The sequence below is a fragment of the Grus americana genome, chromosome 2, assembly GCF_028858705.1.
Source record: "Grus americana isolate bGruAme1 chromosome 2, bGruAme1.mat, whole genome shotgun sequence".
Classification (NCBI taxonomy): Eukaryota; Metazoa; Chordata; class Aves; order Gruiformes; family Gruidae; genus Grus; species Grus americana.
In genome coordinates, this window is record NC_072853.1 from 135,020,967 (window position 1) to 135,036,087 (window position 15,121).

Here is a 15,121-nt window from a genome sequence, read left to right on the forward strand (position 1 = left end):
CTGTAAAGAAAATTGCTAAATCCCAAGAGCTTCCTGAAAATTGTGAAGCAACTGTTCAATGAAGAATGAGTACTAGGAACATTATACATTTCTAGTCATCTACTGCAAAAGGCCATTCAGTTTAATGCTTTGCCTTGGTTAGATGCCACCCATATTTCACCAGCAAACGAACAATTGAGATTTGAGGAAGGAAGTGCAGGAGGCCTAAGTTATGGTTACACATGTCTTGGCAATTAGTAATAAAGTTTAAAAAAGCAAACAAATAGACATGATTCCCAAGTAAGATTTTGATCATTTAAGCTCCTTATTAAAACCCTGAAATTGAAACATCCATTCGAATTTTATTTTCCAGTGCTCTCTATTCCAATGGAAGCCTGCAGTGAAAATTGTATAGGTTTGTTTTTTTTTTTTTTTTTTTTTTTTTTTTTTTTTTTAAGCGCTGTTGCACCTTTTCCTGGTGACTGGCAGCTTCAATAACACAACTCCTACCTTATCGAGAGCTGCTTGCACTATGGATTCACTCTGAGTATCTAGTGCAGAAGTAGCTTCATCCAGAAGGAGAATCTTGGGATTTCTTGCCAGGGCACGGGCAATAGCTATTCGCTGCTTCTGTCCCCCGCTCAGCTGAGCCCCTCTTTCCCCTACCATGGTGTTAAATTTCTGAGAAAGGAGAAAACAAAACAGAAGTTATGGAATGTCCCAACTGAAATCCTTGCTTCTCTGTGCAATCGTAAGTACTCACCTTCTAGAGAAGAGGTAGCTTTATCTGACTTAAGCAAGGGCAGAGCAAACATGCGACTACATCCATCCATCTAGCCCTTAGCCAAGCCCTCCTATCCCATTGCATGCTTTACAAACCTAACTTCGAATTTATGGTTCTTTAAAGTCTTGATCATTACTACTTGTTCAGAGAGTGCTCCAAACCCTGGGTTTTCTCAAGACAAGCCCATAAAATGTCTCTCTGCATTTGCTGAGGACTGCCTACCTTTGCCACAGGGTTGGGATCGTAGGGACCCACCAGAACCTCTAGCATTCCCTTCTCTCAACCCAAGACACCCCGCTTGGAGCAATGGCTCAATTCCTACTCACTGTGTCACTCAATCCAAAACAGCAAGTCTCAAAATCCACTGCAGTCTTCTATTATATAGCTGTTTAAGAGTAAATATCATCAAATAACTTCCTGAGAAGGAACCTTGGAACAGACTGACATGCTATAGAAGTGGGACATGCTTGAGAGATGGGAGTTGTGCTCTCTGAGGTAGTAGAAGAATTTGAAATCAAATCCCAGGTGAGCATTTTTTCCACATCTTAACTGTAGGACCAAAAGGAAGGACATATCCATTCATGAGGATGTGTTTTGAATGACTGATCTCACTTCCCACTCCCGCCCTGAAAAGAGTAAGGCATCTACTGCCAGGAGAGGGCTCAAAGCTGTGAATCTCAGGCAGATGGAATGCTCAACCTCCAGTTGCTAAAAATAACCTTGGTTCAGGGCATACTTATTTGCTTCCACCCCCCCATTTCCTATCGAATGCACAGACAGCTCCTGACAAAGGACTTTGGATTTCTGGATCTTCTCTTTAAACTCTTCCCATGCCTCGCACGATGGGTAGGGACGGTAAATACAGCTGTGCAGCTTCCTTTCTCCTGAGTTAAAGACACTGACATTTTTTCCAGACTTAGGCACAAACCCTTTGAGGACAACCAACCAAAGGCGCAATATCTAGCCCAGAAACTCCCTGAACTGAAAGCTGCTGGAGGCTGTAAGAGTATTTTGGGAAGTTATACTACAACTTAAATTCCCATGCTCTCCTTCTCAGAAGCAGGACACCGGCTGAAATGGACCTTTCATTCTTACACTCAAAAGTTCATGAACTCACATCAGGCAGTCTAGATATAAAGTCAAAAGCATTGGCTTCCTTGGCTGCTTGCTCAATTTCAGCATCAGAAATATCTTCTCGGCCGTAGCGAATGTTCTCGGCTATTGTTGTTGCAAACAAAACAGGCTCCTGGCTCACAATGCCAATATTTTCTCGCAGCCACTTTACATTAAGCGTCCGAATATCTCGACCATCTAAGGTAATCTGAGAGGAAAAGTGTACGTCAAAGAAGTTGAGGAAAAGCATTCTGTTCATAATAAATCCATTAATTACTACTACTTGACTTCAGTTCAGCTACAAGGACAAAAATCCATTATCTTTAGTAGAAAACTATGTTGCGGGCAAAGTTACGACTGTAGTTTTTCCATCCACTGCACGAGCTAGAAAAATGGTGAGGAGCAGCATAAACAGAAAAGACAGCAGGGTTCTGTTTGGTGGGGTTTTTTTTTTTTCTTCTTCAATAACTGTGCTGTCCAAGCTGGCTTAGAGAGTTTTCCAGCTTCCCTGTGTACTTTTTACCCTGTTCTCATGTCCCTGTGCCAGTTTGCTGCCCTTGCAGTTGTGGCTACACAATTGCCTCTGTGGCTGTGCTTTACACCAGATCAAAGAAGCAATCCAAGTTGACTAAAAAGGAAGGAAAAGTTATTTTTAACCTGGATAATTTGCAACGTGGTCCTATGAACACTGACTTTAGCACAGGGGAGGAACAGTAAACTGAGGCACGGGAGCAGGAATGAACAGCCACAGAAACACTGAGTTTAAGAAACAACTGTCCTGATAATAGTCACCTTGATACATTCTGTAATGACAGAGTTCAATATTTGGAATGCTTACCTGGTTCTAACTAGAAGAACTACTAAGTAACATTCTTCAAATATTAAATACAAAAAGAACATTTTCCTTAAAAATATATTGTTTATTTTCCTTCTTTTTTTTCCTTTGGAAATTTCTTATGAAAAGCATTTACCATTTACTGACCAGATCTAGCGTTTAGTGGTAAAGCAGATATACTATGTGTAATGATGGAAACTTTTGCTGTGGGTTAGCAGATAGAGGAAAATGAGTCAAGAAAACAACCATTTAAAATAGGAAAACTCTCTCCAGGTTTTAGTTTACATTCAAGGGAAAGGAAGTAAAATACAGCAGAGCACTGTTTGCTTAAAAAAGTTTACAGAACCTTAACAGTGAGTTGATGAAAATTATTTTAAATTTAGATCTTATATCTATTCAAAGGTTTGTGGTATTTACTACTTCTGGCATAGTACTGCAAGAAGGAGGAGAATAATGGAGTCCAGCCAACAGGAGAAGATAGTTAATTTGAAATTTAAATCATGGAAATACCATACTATGCAGAGATATGCTCAAATTCAATAAAAAATAAAAATCAAGGTTCAGTCAATGTGGGAAACTCATACTTATCCTAGCAGCTTTCAGTCTTTACAGTTCATCTGCAGACACTCACTTCTCCCTGGACAGGATCGTAGAATCTCTGCAGCAACTGAACAGTAGTGCTTTTTCCACAACCACTGGCACCAACTAAAGCAATGGTCTTCCCAGTTTGAACTTTCAAGTTTAGACCTTTGAGGATCTGGGAAAAAGAAATAAAACAAACAAACATATCTTAGCTTGACAAGTTTGATTAGAGAACAATCTGTCAAGGTAACTGTAGCAATAATCAAGGTGGTAGTAAAGGGCACAGTCTGAAGGAATGGCAATATTAGTAAGTTAATTGTACCTGGGAATATTCTGGGACAGTGATAGGAAAGAGCCTGCATCTATGTTTGTGAAGTGTATTAGCCTTCGAAACAGGATGGCTACATGCAACCTATCTTTTGGGAATGGTCCCTGGATCCTTCTGACTAGCAAATCAAGCCTGGGAATTATTTGAGAAGATTGATAGCTGGAACAGGCCACGTTCATGCCAAGAAACATTTTAAGAGTTCCCTTGCATAGACCATTGCATTCCAGTGCCTGGGAAAATTCCCCAGCACACTCAAATCAACTAATATAGACACAGCCACAGTACTCTAAACCTGATGGCTCATTTTCTCCAATTTGTGTGATCTGGTAGCAGGCTTGGGGTCTTACATTCTTCTGTCCTCTGTTTTCCAATGCTTCGACAATGGCATAGCACTTAGTTATGAATCTAGTTATGAATCCCACAGAAAAAAATACTTCTAAGGTGCCAAACATTATTGTGGAGAAACAAGCCTGCTTTTTCCTATTTTTAGACTATAAATGGCTGTTTTGACACGGTAACTGCTGGAAAGCCCTTAATAAATCCCAATCCTTATTGTTAACAGCCTCAGCATCATGGGGAGTAATTGTTGCCATTTTCACATTTAAGAACATTTTACCTCAAAAGATGTCCATGTCATATATGAGTAATGCTGTATAGTTGCCAAAATATTTAGCTGCTATGGGAACTCTTCTTGTTTATATCAGGCTGATTTATAATTTTGCCTACACATGTTTTTACAATAAGAGATTAAAATAGTTGCAATATTGCTCTCTTCTCCCTGTCTTACATCCAGCAGGGTTTGTATCTCCACGAGGCTGATATCCTGGTGCCTGCATTATCAAGTAAGAAGTATTTTCTGGATACCGTAATTTCTCCAGATGTAAATAGTCACAACCACCTAATAGGCTATTTCTAACTCTCTTTTATTGGGCAAGGTGTTGTCAAGATTAAAACTGACAATAGCTAGACTCCTTAGATCTCTTTGATTTGGTTTAGCCTGGGCAGGGGAGATTACACTGTGTTACATTAATTGCTTGAGAGATTGTGGATAACTTCTACGCATTTTTACTGATTCCTTTTGGGTCTATTAACTAACATTGATACCCTTAGTAGGGAGAGCTGCTGACTCAGTAGATTTGGGAAGGACAACAAAATTTTTCTTATTTCCCTCCCATTTGGCTTGCAAACCCATAACATTGCTCATCAGCCTGAATAGCGTTTTTTAGGAAGAAGGATGAAGAGTCTGGTCTGTCACTTCTGATTTCTGAGCCAAGAGTGAAAGAAAATGCATTGCACTGACTTCGGTTAGGCAGAAAGCCTAACTCTGGGTCTGTCCTGCAGCAGCCCCAGTATCCTGGAAACAGATGGGACAGACCTCAGATGACTGAGTTTGGAAGAGTCAGCTGAAGAAATAGCCACAGTGATCTGAACTTGCCCATTTTCACCCCTTAATTGGCATGTCCAGCTTTTAATTGTTGACATCTCTATTTCTACTTTTTTCTTCAAACAACAGCAGCCAGCAAATCCCTTTTCCTTTCACCTTTGCCAATGTCTTCAAAAGATTATGAACAGTTGGATGTGGTAGAGAGGTCAAACCAACTGTATCACCACAAAAGTAAATCGCCATGACATGACATACATAGCACTGCACAATACAGTTACTAAGGGGAGTTCAACTGGCAAAGAATAGGGACATCTGTTTATTGAAGAGCAATTTTAACATCTGCCCAAAATAGCATTTGGCTTCCAAATATATATTTAGGATGATATGTTTCAATCCATTTGATGACATAATTGTTGTAAAGCCTATCTCACAGGTCACTTTTCACACGGGATATGACAGCAACTCAGAACAAGCAAAGGACTGGAAAGAGCAACTTCCTGGTTTAACTGTGTAAGGTCTGGAAGTTTTAGTGACAGATCTTGGAAAAAAAAAAAAAAAGATTTTGTTTATCAGAGCTCTTGTTCACAGAAATTCAGACTAGAAGCAACACATTCTTTTTAGCTTCGTCCAGCATGAGAACGGTGATCAAGTAGCCAGTGGCCATAGATCTAGAGCTTTGTCTTTGGACATTATTTTTTTCCCCCTGGGTAGCGCACAATCTCCGAAGATAGGAACGCATTTTGCGTTCAACAATAAGACTAGAGAAATATGGACATCGACTGCAGAATTTCAGTAGATTAATCCAAAAAGAACACTTACTTTAACATCAGGTCTGGATGGGTAATTGAAATGGATGTTTCTGAATTCAATTTCTCCTATGAGCTTGTCTGGTTTGTAGCCTTCCTTAGAACTGCTATCTATGAGCCGCTTCTGGAAAGAGGTTTTTAAAATATATTACTTATTATTACACTTTTAGAACTGCTATTTCAGCTGGGTACATTGTTGTCTCATTTAGTTTCTTAGCTGCTAGTTTACACTGCAGCACACCATTGCAGGGCTGCTGCATTTTACTCGCAGGAGGCTTAACGCAGGTGAACATCTAACTATGAGTTCTGCTTTGACAAATATAGCGCATTTTCAAATGCAACAAAATCCACAGCAGAAAATCCGTAATTGCAGAACTTCACTCTACTATCTTGCAGCCAAAACATGGCCCTCAGTTACCTTTATAGGAGGGGTTATACACTCACATCAAGAGCAATGTATCCATTTCTGTTAACTCTCTAGTCCTACTTGTTTGATATTTTATATACACGGATATGCAATTGCTGCATAACAGAGCAAGATCAAGATAATAACAATGTGGAAACCCTTTTTCACAGCAACATCAGCACTGTAGCTTTATATTATTATAGCTTTCAATAGCACTATTAATCCCCTCCCCACAAACTCCCCTCCCCCCAAAAAAACCCCCAAAACAGCAAACAGCTCAGCTGAAATTGTGCATACACGCATTTTTAAGAAATAGAATAGTGCCTTACTACTTTCCCTCTGCAGCTGCAAGTCTAATAATAAACACCTCATCCATAAGTCTCAGATATGCATGCCAGCTTTCCCAACATTCGTTGTAACAAATAAAGCAGCAGTTTTCATGATACGAATGGAAATATTATGGGTTTCAGTGGCAGACATCTATAGAGTTCATGGTTTAGGGACTTTTGAATGTTTTTGTTACATCTCTCTAGGAAAAAAAGAAAAGGAAAAATTTAAGTCTGGTTGAAAGGCTTCTTTTCTACTTAGATACTTACCTTATTGATAATCCGATACACTTCATAGGCAGCCCCACGTGCATTAGCCACACTCTCCAGGTTGGGAGCTGCCTGGCCCAGGGAGAAGGCTCCGATGAGCACAGAGAAGAACACCTGTGGGAGACGGAAGGAAGCATCGCAGTTAGCAGTGATTACAGAGCCACCAGTGCCCGGCTGTTCAATGCCCAAGTCTTTCTAGTGCACCCTGCACCCTTTCCAAGAGAATTAAATGCAAAAGTGAAAGGTGCATTTCACAGTTGCTGTTGTCCACTCCCCATTTTCCTGGGGTAACTGGTAACTACTGATACATGGCATTGTGACATGAATGGCTTTTCTTTTTGATGCTTTTACTTTTTGTATCATCTAGAAACAGAACAACTATCTTTGTTGGTTTCCAGATGTTCCCAAAGTTAAGAGGCTTGCAAAATTTAGTCCAGATCTTCTTAACTGAAATCCCACCTGTGGGACCAACACACAATTAACTTGACATGCTGTGAGGAACCATACTGAGGGGGCAGAACATCAGAAGTCACTTGAGTATGAAAGTTAAGCATGTAGCCAAACTTTTGATGGCAAGAAGATAGCTAAATATCCTCAAACTAATACCAGCTTAGACATATAGGTAATATACAGTAAATGTTTACAAGTAAACAACAACAAAATGCAGAGAAGACATTGTGGCTAAATGAGATGGTGAGGACTTCCCAGTACACAGTCAGCACACCAATGGGATTCATTTAATCCTAGCATCTAGGTAGAATTTTGTTGGCAGTCTTGGTCACTTGCCTTTGCTGCCTAACCATGAGGTCTAGGTTGTTCATCCTGCCCTACGATAGGGTCCAAGACAAGCAAGAAAAGTGCAGATACTTTTGCCTCTATATTGATTAGAGTAGGAATTCAAGGTGCCCTGTTCAAACTTGTTAGATTAAAAACTATGTAAGATGAATGCCTTCCTTTCAGTTCTTTTCTACCAAGAGAGTCTAACACCTAATTTAGCAAGCACTTGGCAGAAAATAGAGATAATTATATACACTACTTACATAACTATTTTCTTGAAGTTACAGAGCATTTTTCAAAGCTGCATTGCTGTACTTACAATTAACACACGGCCGATGTCATAATTTTCTTCCTCGGCAGTGAGCTTGGTTCCATACCAAAATGCAAGCGCATAGGATCCAAAGATAAGAAATTGTGAAACACCTAGAGATATGTTAGTGGTAATGGATTTTTTCACTCCAACGCTTCTAGCGATCTCTAAGTTAGCATCATATCTGAAAGTGGATAAGGAAACCATTAATTTAACAGGTACCACATGTCATTCTGATTGATATTTCCCAATGCCCTTTTTTAATTAAAAGAATTTCTGCCATAAAAGCAATTAAAGTCTCACCAAGAGAATACAGATTTTTTTTTTTTTTTTTTTGATGGAGGACTAGTAGAGATACAGTTCATTGGAATAAATCTGCTCTGACATATGCTGACAACATTGTCATATCACTATGGAAGACATATTTAGAAAACAACTGAGTAGCATGACTTCATTATCATGATGGAAGACACGATGCCACTCTTGAGCTATTTGTTTCCCTTAGTCCAGAAAGGAAACCTTGAAAACATTTTATCAACATTACCTATCAAAGGTAAAGCTTAGTCTTCCACATTTAAAAAAACAAAACAAAACCCCCAAAACCAAAATAAGCCAGGCACTATGGATGAAGGCAGGTAGACAAATAGAAGCCAGAGCTCCCTCTGACGCCAGAGTTGTTCTTTTACTGGTCATTCTGGGAAGTCAGGAATCTTTCCCTTAGGTTAAGTTACTGATTAATATGGGAACATAACAAACCAGTGGACACAGAAGACCAGTATAAAGACTGACAAGTTCAATCCAAGAATTATTTCTTCTAAGGATAGTTCATACTTGTTCAGCTATAGTTTCCAGCTAATAGCTTTCACTTACTCAAGCTCATCATGGAAAGCACAGCCTAGGAATAGTGTGTCTTTTCACTTGTCAGTTACATTTTCAGCAGCTTGTGCTTTTTTCCCTAATACACATCTTCTATACAAAATATCCCCATAGTAGGAAGAAATGGAATTCAGTCAGCTGGGAGGGAATCTTAAAAAAAAGTGCATTAACGTCGTTAATGTAAATTGCTCATATGCTACCAACACTGTACTTGTTACTCAAATATATTTAAATATGTTTTGGCTTCATTCTGTTCTTAAAACCACGCCCTACCTTCGAGCCAGCAGTATCATAGGTCCTCCAGGGAAATGAGAGCTGGATTTAAGCCATGTAACAAGTACACGTGGCCACTCAACTACAGAGCAAGAGCCAAGCTGCTGCCAGAAACAGAAGATGACTGAAGGTCCCTTGCAAGCATAAACATTTGCCATCAGTGGAGGCACTGTGTAGTGAAAGGTTGCTTTTCCTAACTGTGAGGCCACCGTTCAAGAGCTGTGTAAGAGTCACAATCCACGGTTTGCAAAATGCCCTAGTCAGTCCCTTGTAGGAGTTTGTCTGTCCCTAGTAGAAAATGTTCTTAGGAGAGTCACTAGGTTGGTTTTTTGATTTTTTTTTTTTTTTTTTTTTACATTAAATGGAGGTAAAGCTGTGGAAGACGCTGACTGGATAACCATGGAGGAAAGGAAAGGCCTTATTGGCACGGAGTTACCTAGGTATCTGTTATTTTGTATTTAGACCTCAAAAAAACGAACAAAAAAGTAGCCTGAAGCAGCTCGTACCATTGGATTTTCAGTCACTGGTATTTGCAGGGACCAAAAAGAAGATGGTGACGAGAGGGACAACTGATCCAGGCCATCTTCAGACTTTTTTGCCTTTACTGTGTAAGCAGAAAGGGTCTCAATATTGTTGCAACTTAAAGACAAATCCCAGTAAGGAGAATGTAGTGCTGTAAGATAGTCAGAGCTCAGCAGACAAACACAGAGGCAGGCTGTAGAACCCCAAGCTAGGGCTAACATCACCTTAGAAATTTCACAGACAACCAGGGCAAACATGAGAGTGCAAAAAGACAGAAGAGATTCACGGGTCGTATGGATCAGGTCTTCTGGTTTGCCTTTCCCAGTTGCATGGTATTGGTGATGCCCTGTATTCGTATACTGACTGTTATTGTGAATAAATTTGTGGTCAGCCATATCCGCCTCACCTTTTACATGTGACTTGGACCAACACTGGATTAGGTCAACTACAAGTGTTATTTGCAAATCATTAAAGTAATAAAAGCCAGTGATGCGATTTTACTTAAGGCTGTTATCCAGTGAAGCTTAAATATAAGCTCATTAATCAAAGATCAGAACAGCAGTGCACATGTTCTAGAAGTTAAGCAATTAATCACATGCTTTGCTGCATTTGACTACTAAGTAAAGATAACCTTCCCGCCACTTTCACTTTAAATTCAACTCCAGATCTCAGAGGAGACATTTGAGTCTATGCTGCTGTGATAACACTAAACAGCCTGTATTTACTACTAGATCTATTTATACATCTTTATTTTCAGGTGAGCCGTCCACTTATAGAAGAATAAAGTGACACTAAGCAGAATCCCATTCCCCTACCCCTGCAAAAAAACCCCCAAACTAACAAAAAACCCCATCCCACAGCCAAACTTCTTTTCCATATTTAAAATATAATTATAATTTCAAAAACTTACTTTGCTAATGCCTTCTGCTGTCCATTGAAAGCCACAACAGTCCTGATTGCTGTCAAAATTTCTTCTGCCACAGCTCCTGCTTTGGCATAAGCAGACAGCTCCTTAGCAGTGAGTGATGCCAGAAGCTGGAAAGTTGAAAAACAGATATTACTGCAGCCTACTGAAAGGTATATGTACTGTATTGGTGAATAAGAATGATCAATGTTCAAGGCACAAGATGAGGTTTTAAGGAAAGAGGGGTTCAACTCCCCTCTGTGCCCTGAATTTCCCCCAAACCCAGCCCCATTCTCTCATTGTGTCCTCTTTAAAGTGAAAGACTACACAAGCACCAGATGAGCTTCATGACTGACCCACTTTCCTCCCAAGTTGAGGACAGCCTATGAACTACACTATGATGAGGGGGTGGAGGTCAGGGAGGTGTGCCGTAGCTGTTCTGGGGGTGTCTGAGGTGTTCAGAATGTAGAGCACCCGTAGACATTGAAGCAAGCAAGGCAGTTGCGTGACAGCTTCTAATGCTCTTCTTCCTAGCTTATCTGAAATGCTTCAAGTAGAAGAAACTCCTAGTACAATATGTAAGTAACCACTCAGGAGTCCAAGGTGCGGCCATTAACGTGGCTAGAACAGATCACAAGGGTACAAACGTTTTCCTACCTGAAAGAGAAACCTCTCCAGATATTTCACTAATTTGTATCACTCCAGTCTGCAGTAGCTGTACATATGTCCTAGGGTCTACTCTCTACACAGCGTGAGAATTGGAAAGTTATTTGCAGTAGATGTGGTGTTGCGTACGTGCGGATGGAAAGAGCTCAAAAGGCATTTGTGTTAAGAGGAAAGAGTGAGGGTTGTGAGCACGTGCTTGGGCTTCCCCTGTGCTCTGCATGAGGAAATCGCTGTGCGAGGAAGATGCTCTGATGCAGGTTATCCTCCTGCCACGTGGCACAAGGACAGAGTAGGTGGACAGAAGGGATATGACGAGCAAATTCGTGCTTGGGAACCCAGAGAAAAGCTACAGGAGGAGCGGAAATCATGAAGTAAGCATGGGGCCAACCTCCCAACTTAGAAACCACACTAGGTTTCTCTCATGCTCTCCCCCTTTCCTGTGCATAAGAATTGTAATGTTTTTCTGGTTTGCTTTGTTTATTAATCCCCACACACTTACAGTTGACCAAACTGCTGCTGACGCAGCAAGCAGAGGGCTGACTGACAAAATCACCAGTGTCAGCTTCCACCCATGGATGAATCCTATAATAATCCCTGCCAGAAACGTGGCAAAAAACTGTACAAATATACAGATCTTGTCTCCGATGCCTTCGTGGATGGTGTTGATGTCACTTTAAATAACAATAATAATAAAAAAAAGATATGTTAGCTTTGAACGCCTTTCATTCTAACTCCCTCCCCCTCCGTTTCATGCTGTGTGGCCTAATGTCAGAAGCTTTGCCATTTCCTAACTGGCACAGTGAAATTTCTAACCACAGCTACTGAACGGTACCATTAGTTTCTTGTGTGGCCAAAACACAGCAGAAACCTCCTGTTTTTTAGGACTCATTTTCTGTATTTTCCATCTTTCTCTGCTGTTTCTATGCCCTGTCACTAGGTCACAAATGACCTAGTTTCCTTATCCAGAATCCAAATGGAGCAATACAAGTAAACAAGCAAACAGCCTCCCGTGACTAGCTCCAAATGATTCCTTCTGCTCAGCTCTCTGATGTATGTTATGGTTTAATTTTGGCTACAGACTCAGATCAAGGGTTATCTCCATTTTATCAGAAAAAACATTTTTGGAAGAACCTCTGTTTTTCATACAAGTTACCTTCCCCATTTTCTCTTCCCAGCACATACAGACACCAGAGCTGAGAATGGTTTCATTTAAGCTTCTCTTACACCTTTCGGGATACAGCTCTGTCCAAAGCTATCTTAAAATCCAGAAAAAGGAGGAAAAAAAAAAGTCCTCTATGGTCATGCGTATAGTCCCATTGCATGTTGGGGCATACAGTCCTCATCCCTAAGTCAATTTAAGTCTATGGAAAAGCTCCAAAGACTTTAACTGACTGGACAGAGTCCAGCCTGAGATCTGGCTAGATGTAAATGCAAGCTCATTTCCATTCAATAAAGTGTCAGAGCTTTCAGTGTTTGTAAACTAGCTGGAGACAGCAAAGCTGTTTATCCAGTACTGTCTGCCATGTACTTCATGGACGTTAGAAGGCCAATGTCAGGCATTTCACAGCAAAACTCCTTCTAATGCATCTATCACAGAAACTGCACAAAAGAAGCCGAAAAGGATAATGAATTTCTCCCTCAGAGCTGTAATATTTTATACTTTAGGTTTGAGTTTTTTTCTTTTTAAACTCTCTATAGGCTATTCCATAGAAGATAAATGGCAATATTCTTTTAAACAGCATATTTAGGGGGGGGTAAAAAACAAACAGAACCCTCACTCTGTCAGCCTGGTGTTCAGCATTCCTATCTGGGTAGTATCAAACCAAGCCATCTCCTGATGGAGCACTGCATAAAAGAACTTCTGCCGGATCCTGGCTGTTTGCCTCGTAGCAGCAATCAAAAACGTCCATACTTGGATGGTGCTCAGGATCAACACAGCGCAGCCAATTCCCACATAGTAGTAAGCAAACCTGTGATAAGGGAACAAAAGGCCATATGACCCCACTGTATCTTGTGAGAGAAGTTAGACACACAAAGCAACAATTAGTCTTCATTTACCCTATCAAAGTAAATACTGAAGCCTGTGATGCATTATTGGGAAGTCTTTTTTAGAAGGCAAACATTTGGCTTCTGCTCAAAGAGATAACACAGTAAAAGAAAATGTCCCAATACTCTGTTAACAGAATAACTACAAAGACGCTTACTTTGTCATTTCGCCTTCTATATCTATGCCTGGAATTGATGGACAGCTGGAACTATTTACTGAAGTATCTGTAAGGAAAAAAACTTGTAGTATTTGTGACAATATTATATGTAGAAGATAAATCATGGCAATCTAGGGTCATCAGTTTGGGAATGTTTTGTATTTTGCAAAACCCCACTTACAAAATACAAAATCATCTGACATACACATTTATTTTTAAGGAGCCTGATAACTGATGATTAGTGCCTGATAACTGATGATACAGGTCATGCTCCTTGCTATCTTGCCAAAGTTGAAGTTCATTCATAAAGAGCACAACCAACGCACTGCTTGTGTCCTGGTCTAGCCATTAAAGATTAATTAAAATGGTTGGGTCATTTGCAGCAGGATGAATTTTGCTCCTGATATACTTGTTTAGATGTGCACCAGTTCATAGTCTGAGGGGAAAAAAAAAAATCTTAGTCCCTGTAGCAAAACTGATATGTAAAGAAGTCTAATTTTAATTTTTTACCTTCTGACACATTCGATTTCACACCACTTAGCACAAAGCTGTTTGTCATCTCTCCAAAGACAATGATCATAAGTGGCAATCCAGTACCATTTGCAACTGCTGCGATCAAACCAACTACCATCAAGAGGACATCCACCCAATCAGCATAGCAAAACTATGTGGGCATTAAAAAAAGAGAAAAAAAAAGAGCGACATTATGCCTGACAGTTCATGTATTTGTTAGAGTACAGCAGACTTACAGAACATGCTGTTTCTACCTACATATTCTAAGTAGCAACAACACTCCAAGTGAAGGTAAACTCAGAACGTAAGAATTTTGTAGCAGGTCCCATACACCTTTAAATCAGTACTCAGTGAGGCTTCTAAGGAAATATTGGCAGGAGACATGATTCTTCCCCAGCTCAGCAGGAAAAAAAAGTGTATGTCCCACATTTCTAAGTGATGATCTGCTTTGTACAATATATTGCATTTGGTGTTCCAGTAAGTTACATATTTACTAAGATAATGCCTTTGAAATGCAAACAAGAGTGAGTTATTGACCAGCACCTGGGTTATATCTACCAGTAGAAAATGTCTGCAGCAGAGACTATCTTAAGGCTTGTCTATCCTTGAACATTTGTTTGGTTTAAAGAACAATATGAATTTATACTGACATAGCTATTCCTGGATGTGGTTAATCCGAAATCAGAACATTTTATTCCTGACTGTCCTAACCCTCTTCCAAAGTGTAAATGGATGTGGAATAAACCAGAGAAGAATAAAACTTCTCTTGTTCCAGAATAAGCAAGTCCACGTGTGAGACTTATTTGGAAATAGCTGTTGTATGGAAAACTGACACAGAACGATACCACTGGTTCTCTCAGAAAGCAGGTCCCTCAGATGTCAAACACAGGGTAAATCCTTTATAAATAGAGCCGAGGCAAGGGCCTGTGCAGTGTATACGTCCTAGATCAGCCTCAGCAGGGGTGAGCTTCAGCCTCCAACAGCACTAAGGTTGAACTGCTGTCAGTGCTACCAATACACTGAGAGGGGAATCTGACCTAACAAGCCAAGTCTTAAAGACGTCTAGCATCAGTAGGTCTCAGGCTTCTTCTCTGGTTTTTGATTGCCCATTAATTGCAATTCATAAAGAAGTCATAATGACAAATAGAGAAAAGAATATAAAGCAGACCATCAAACTGGACACTAACCAATTCAAAAATGCCAACCACCTGTTTTTCTGGCTTCTCATTTTCTTTCCTAGAGGAAAATACAAGAGACTAATTA

General features: G+C 40.1%; 1 protein-coding gene across 10 annotated transcripts in view; it reads right to left on the bottom strand.

The window, feature by feature from the left end:
- Window positions 1–15,121, bottom strand: part of ABCB5 (ATP binding cassette subfamily B member 5) — a 78,514-nt gene that overhangs the window by 38,549 nt on the left and 24,844 nt on the right. For all 10 annotated transcript variants that reach the window (XR_008575783.1, XR_008575786.1, XR_008575785.1 and 7 more), the window contains 12 exons: window positions 15,046–15,094; window positions 13,856–14,009; window positions 13,346–13,412; window positions 12,920–13,111; window positions 11,641–11,812; window positions 10,482–10,606; window positions 7,910–8,084; window positions 6,814–6,927; window positions 5,825–5,935; window positions 3,343–3,468; window positions 1,881–2,084; window positions 490–660 (listed from right to left, as the gene is read on the bottom strand). Coding sequence is in view for 5 of the 10 variants with exons in the window: in XM_054815934.1 (XP_054671909.1) it covers window positions 490–660; window positions 1,881–2,084; window positions 3,343–3,468; window positions 5,825–5,935; window positions 6,814–6,927; window positions 7,910–8,084; window positions 10,482–10,606; window positions 11,641–11,812; window positions 12,920–13,111; window positions 13,346–13,412; window positions 13,856–14,009; window positions 15,046–15,094 (1,660 nt within the window). In the remaining 5 variants the exon portion in view is untranslated. The remainder of the gene's footprint in view (window positions 1–489; window positions 661–1,880; window positions 2,085–3,342; window positions 3,469–5,824; window positions 5,936–6,813; window positions 6,928–7,909; window positions 8,085–10,481; window positions 10,607–11,640; window positions 11,813–12,919; window positions 13,112–13,345; window positions 13,413–13,855; window positions 14,010–15,045; window positions 15,095–15,121) is intronic.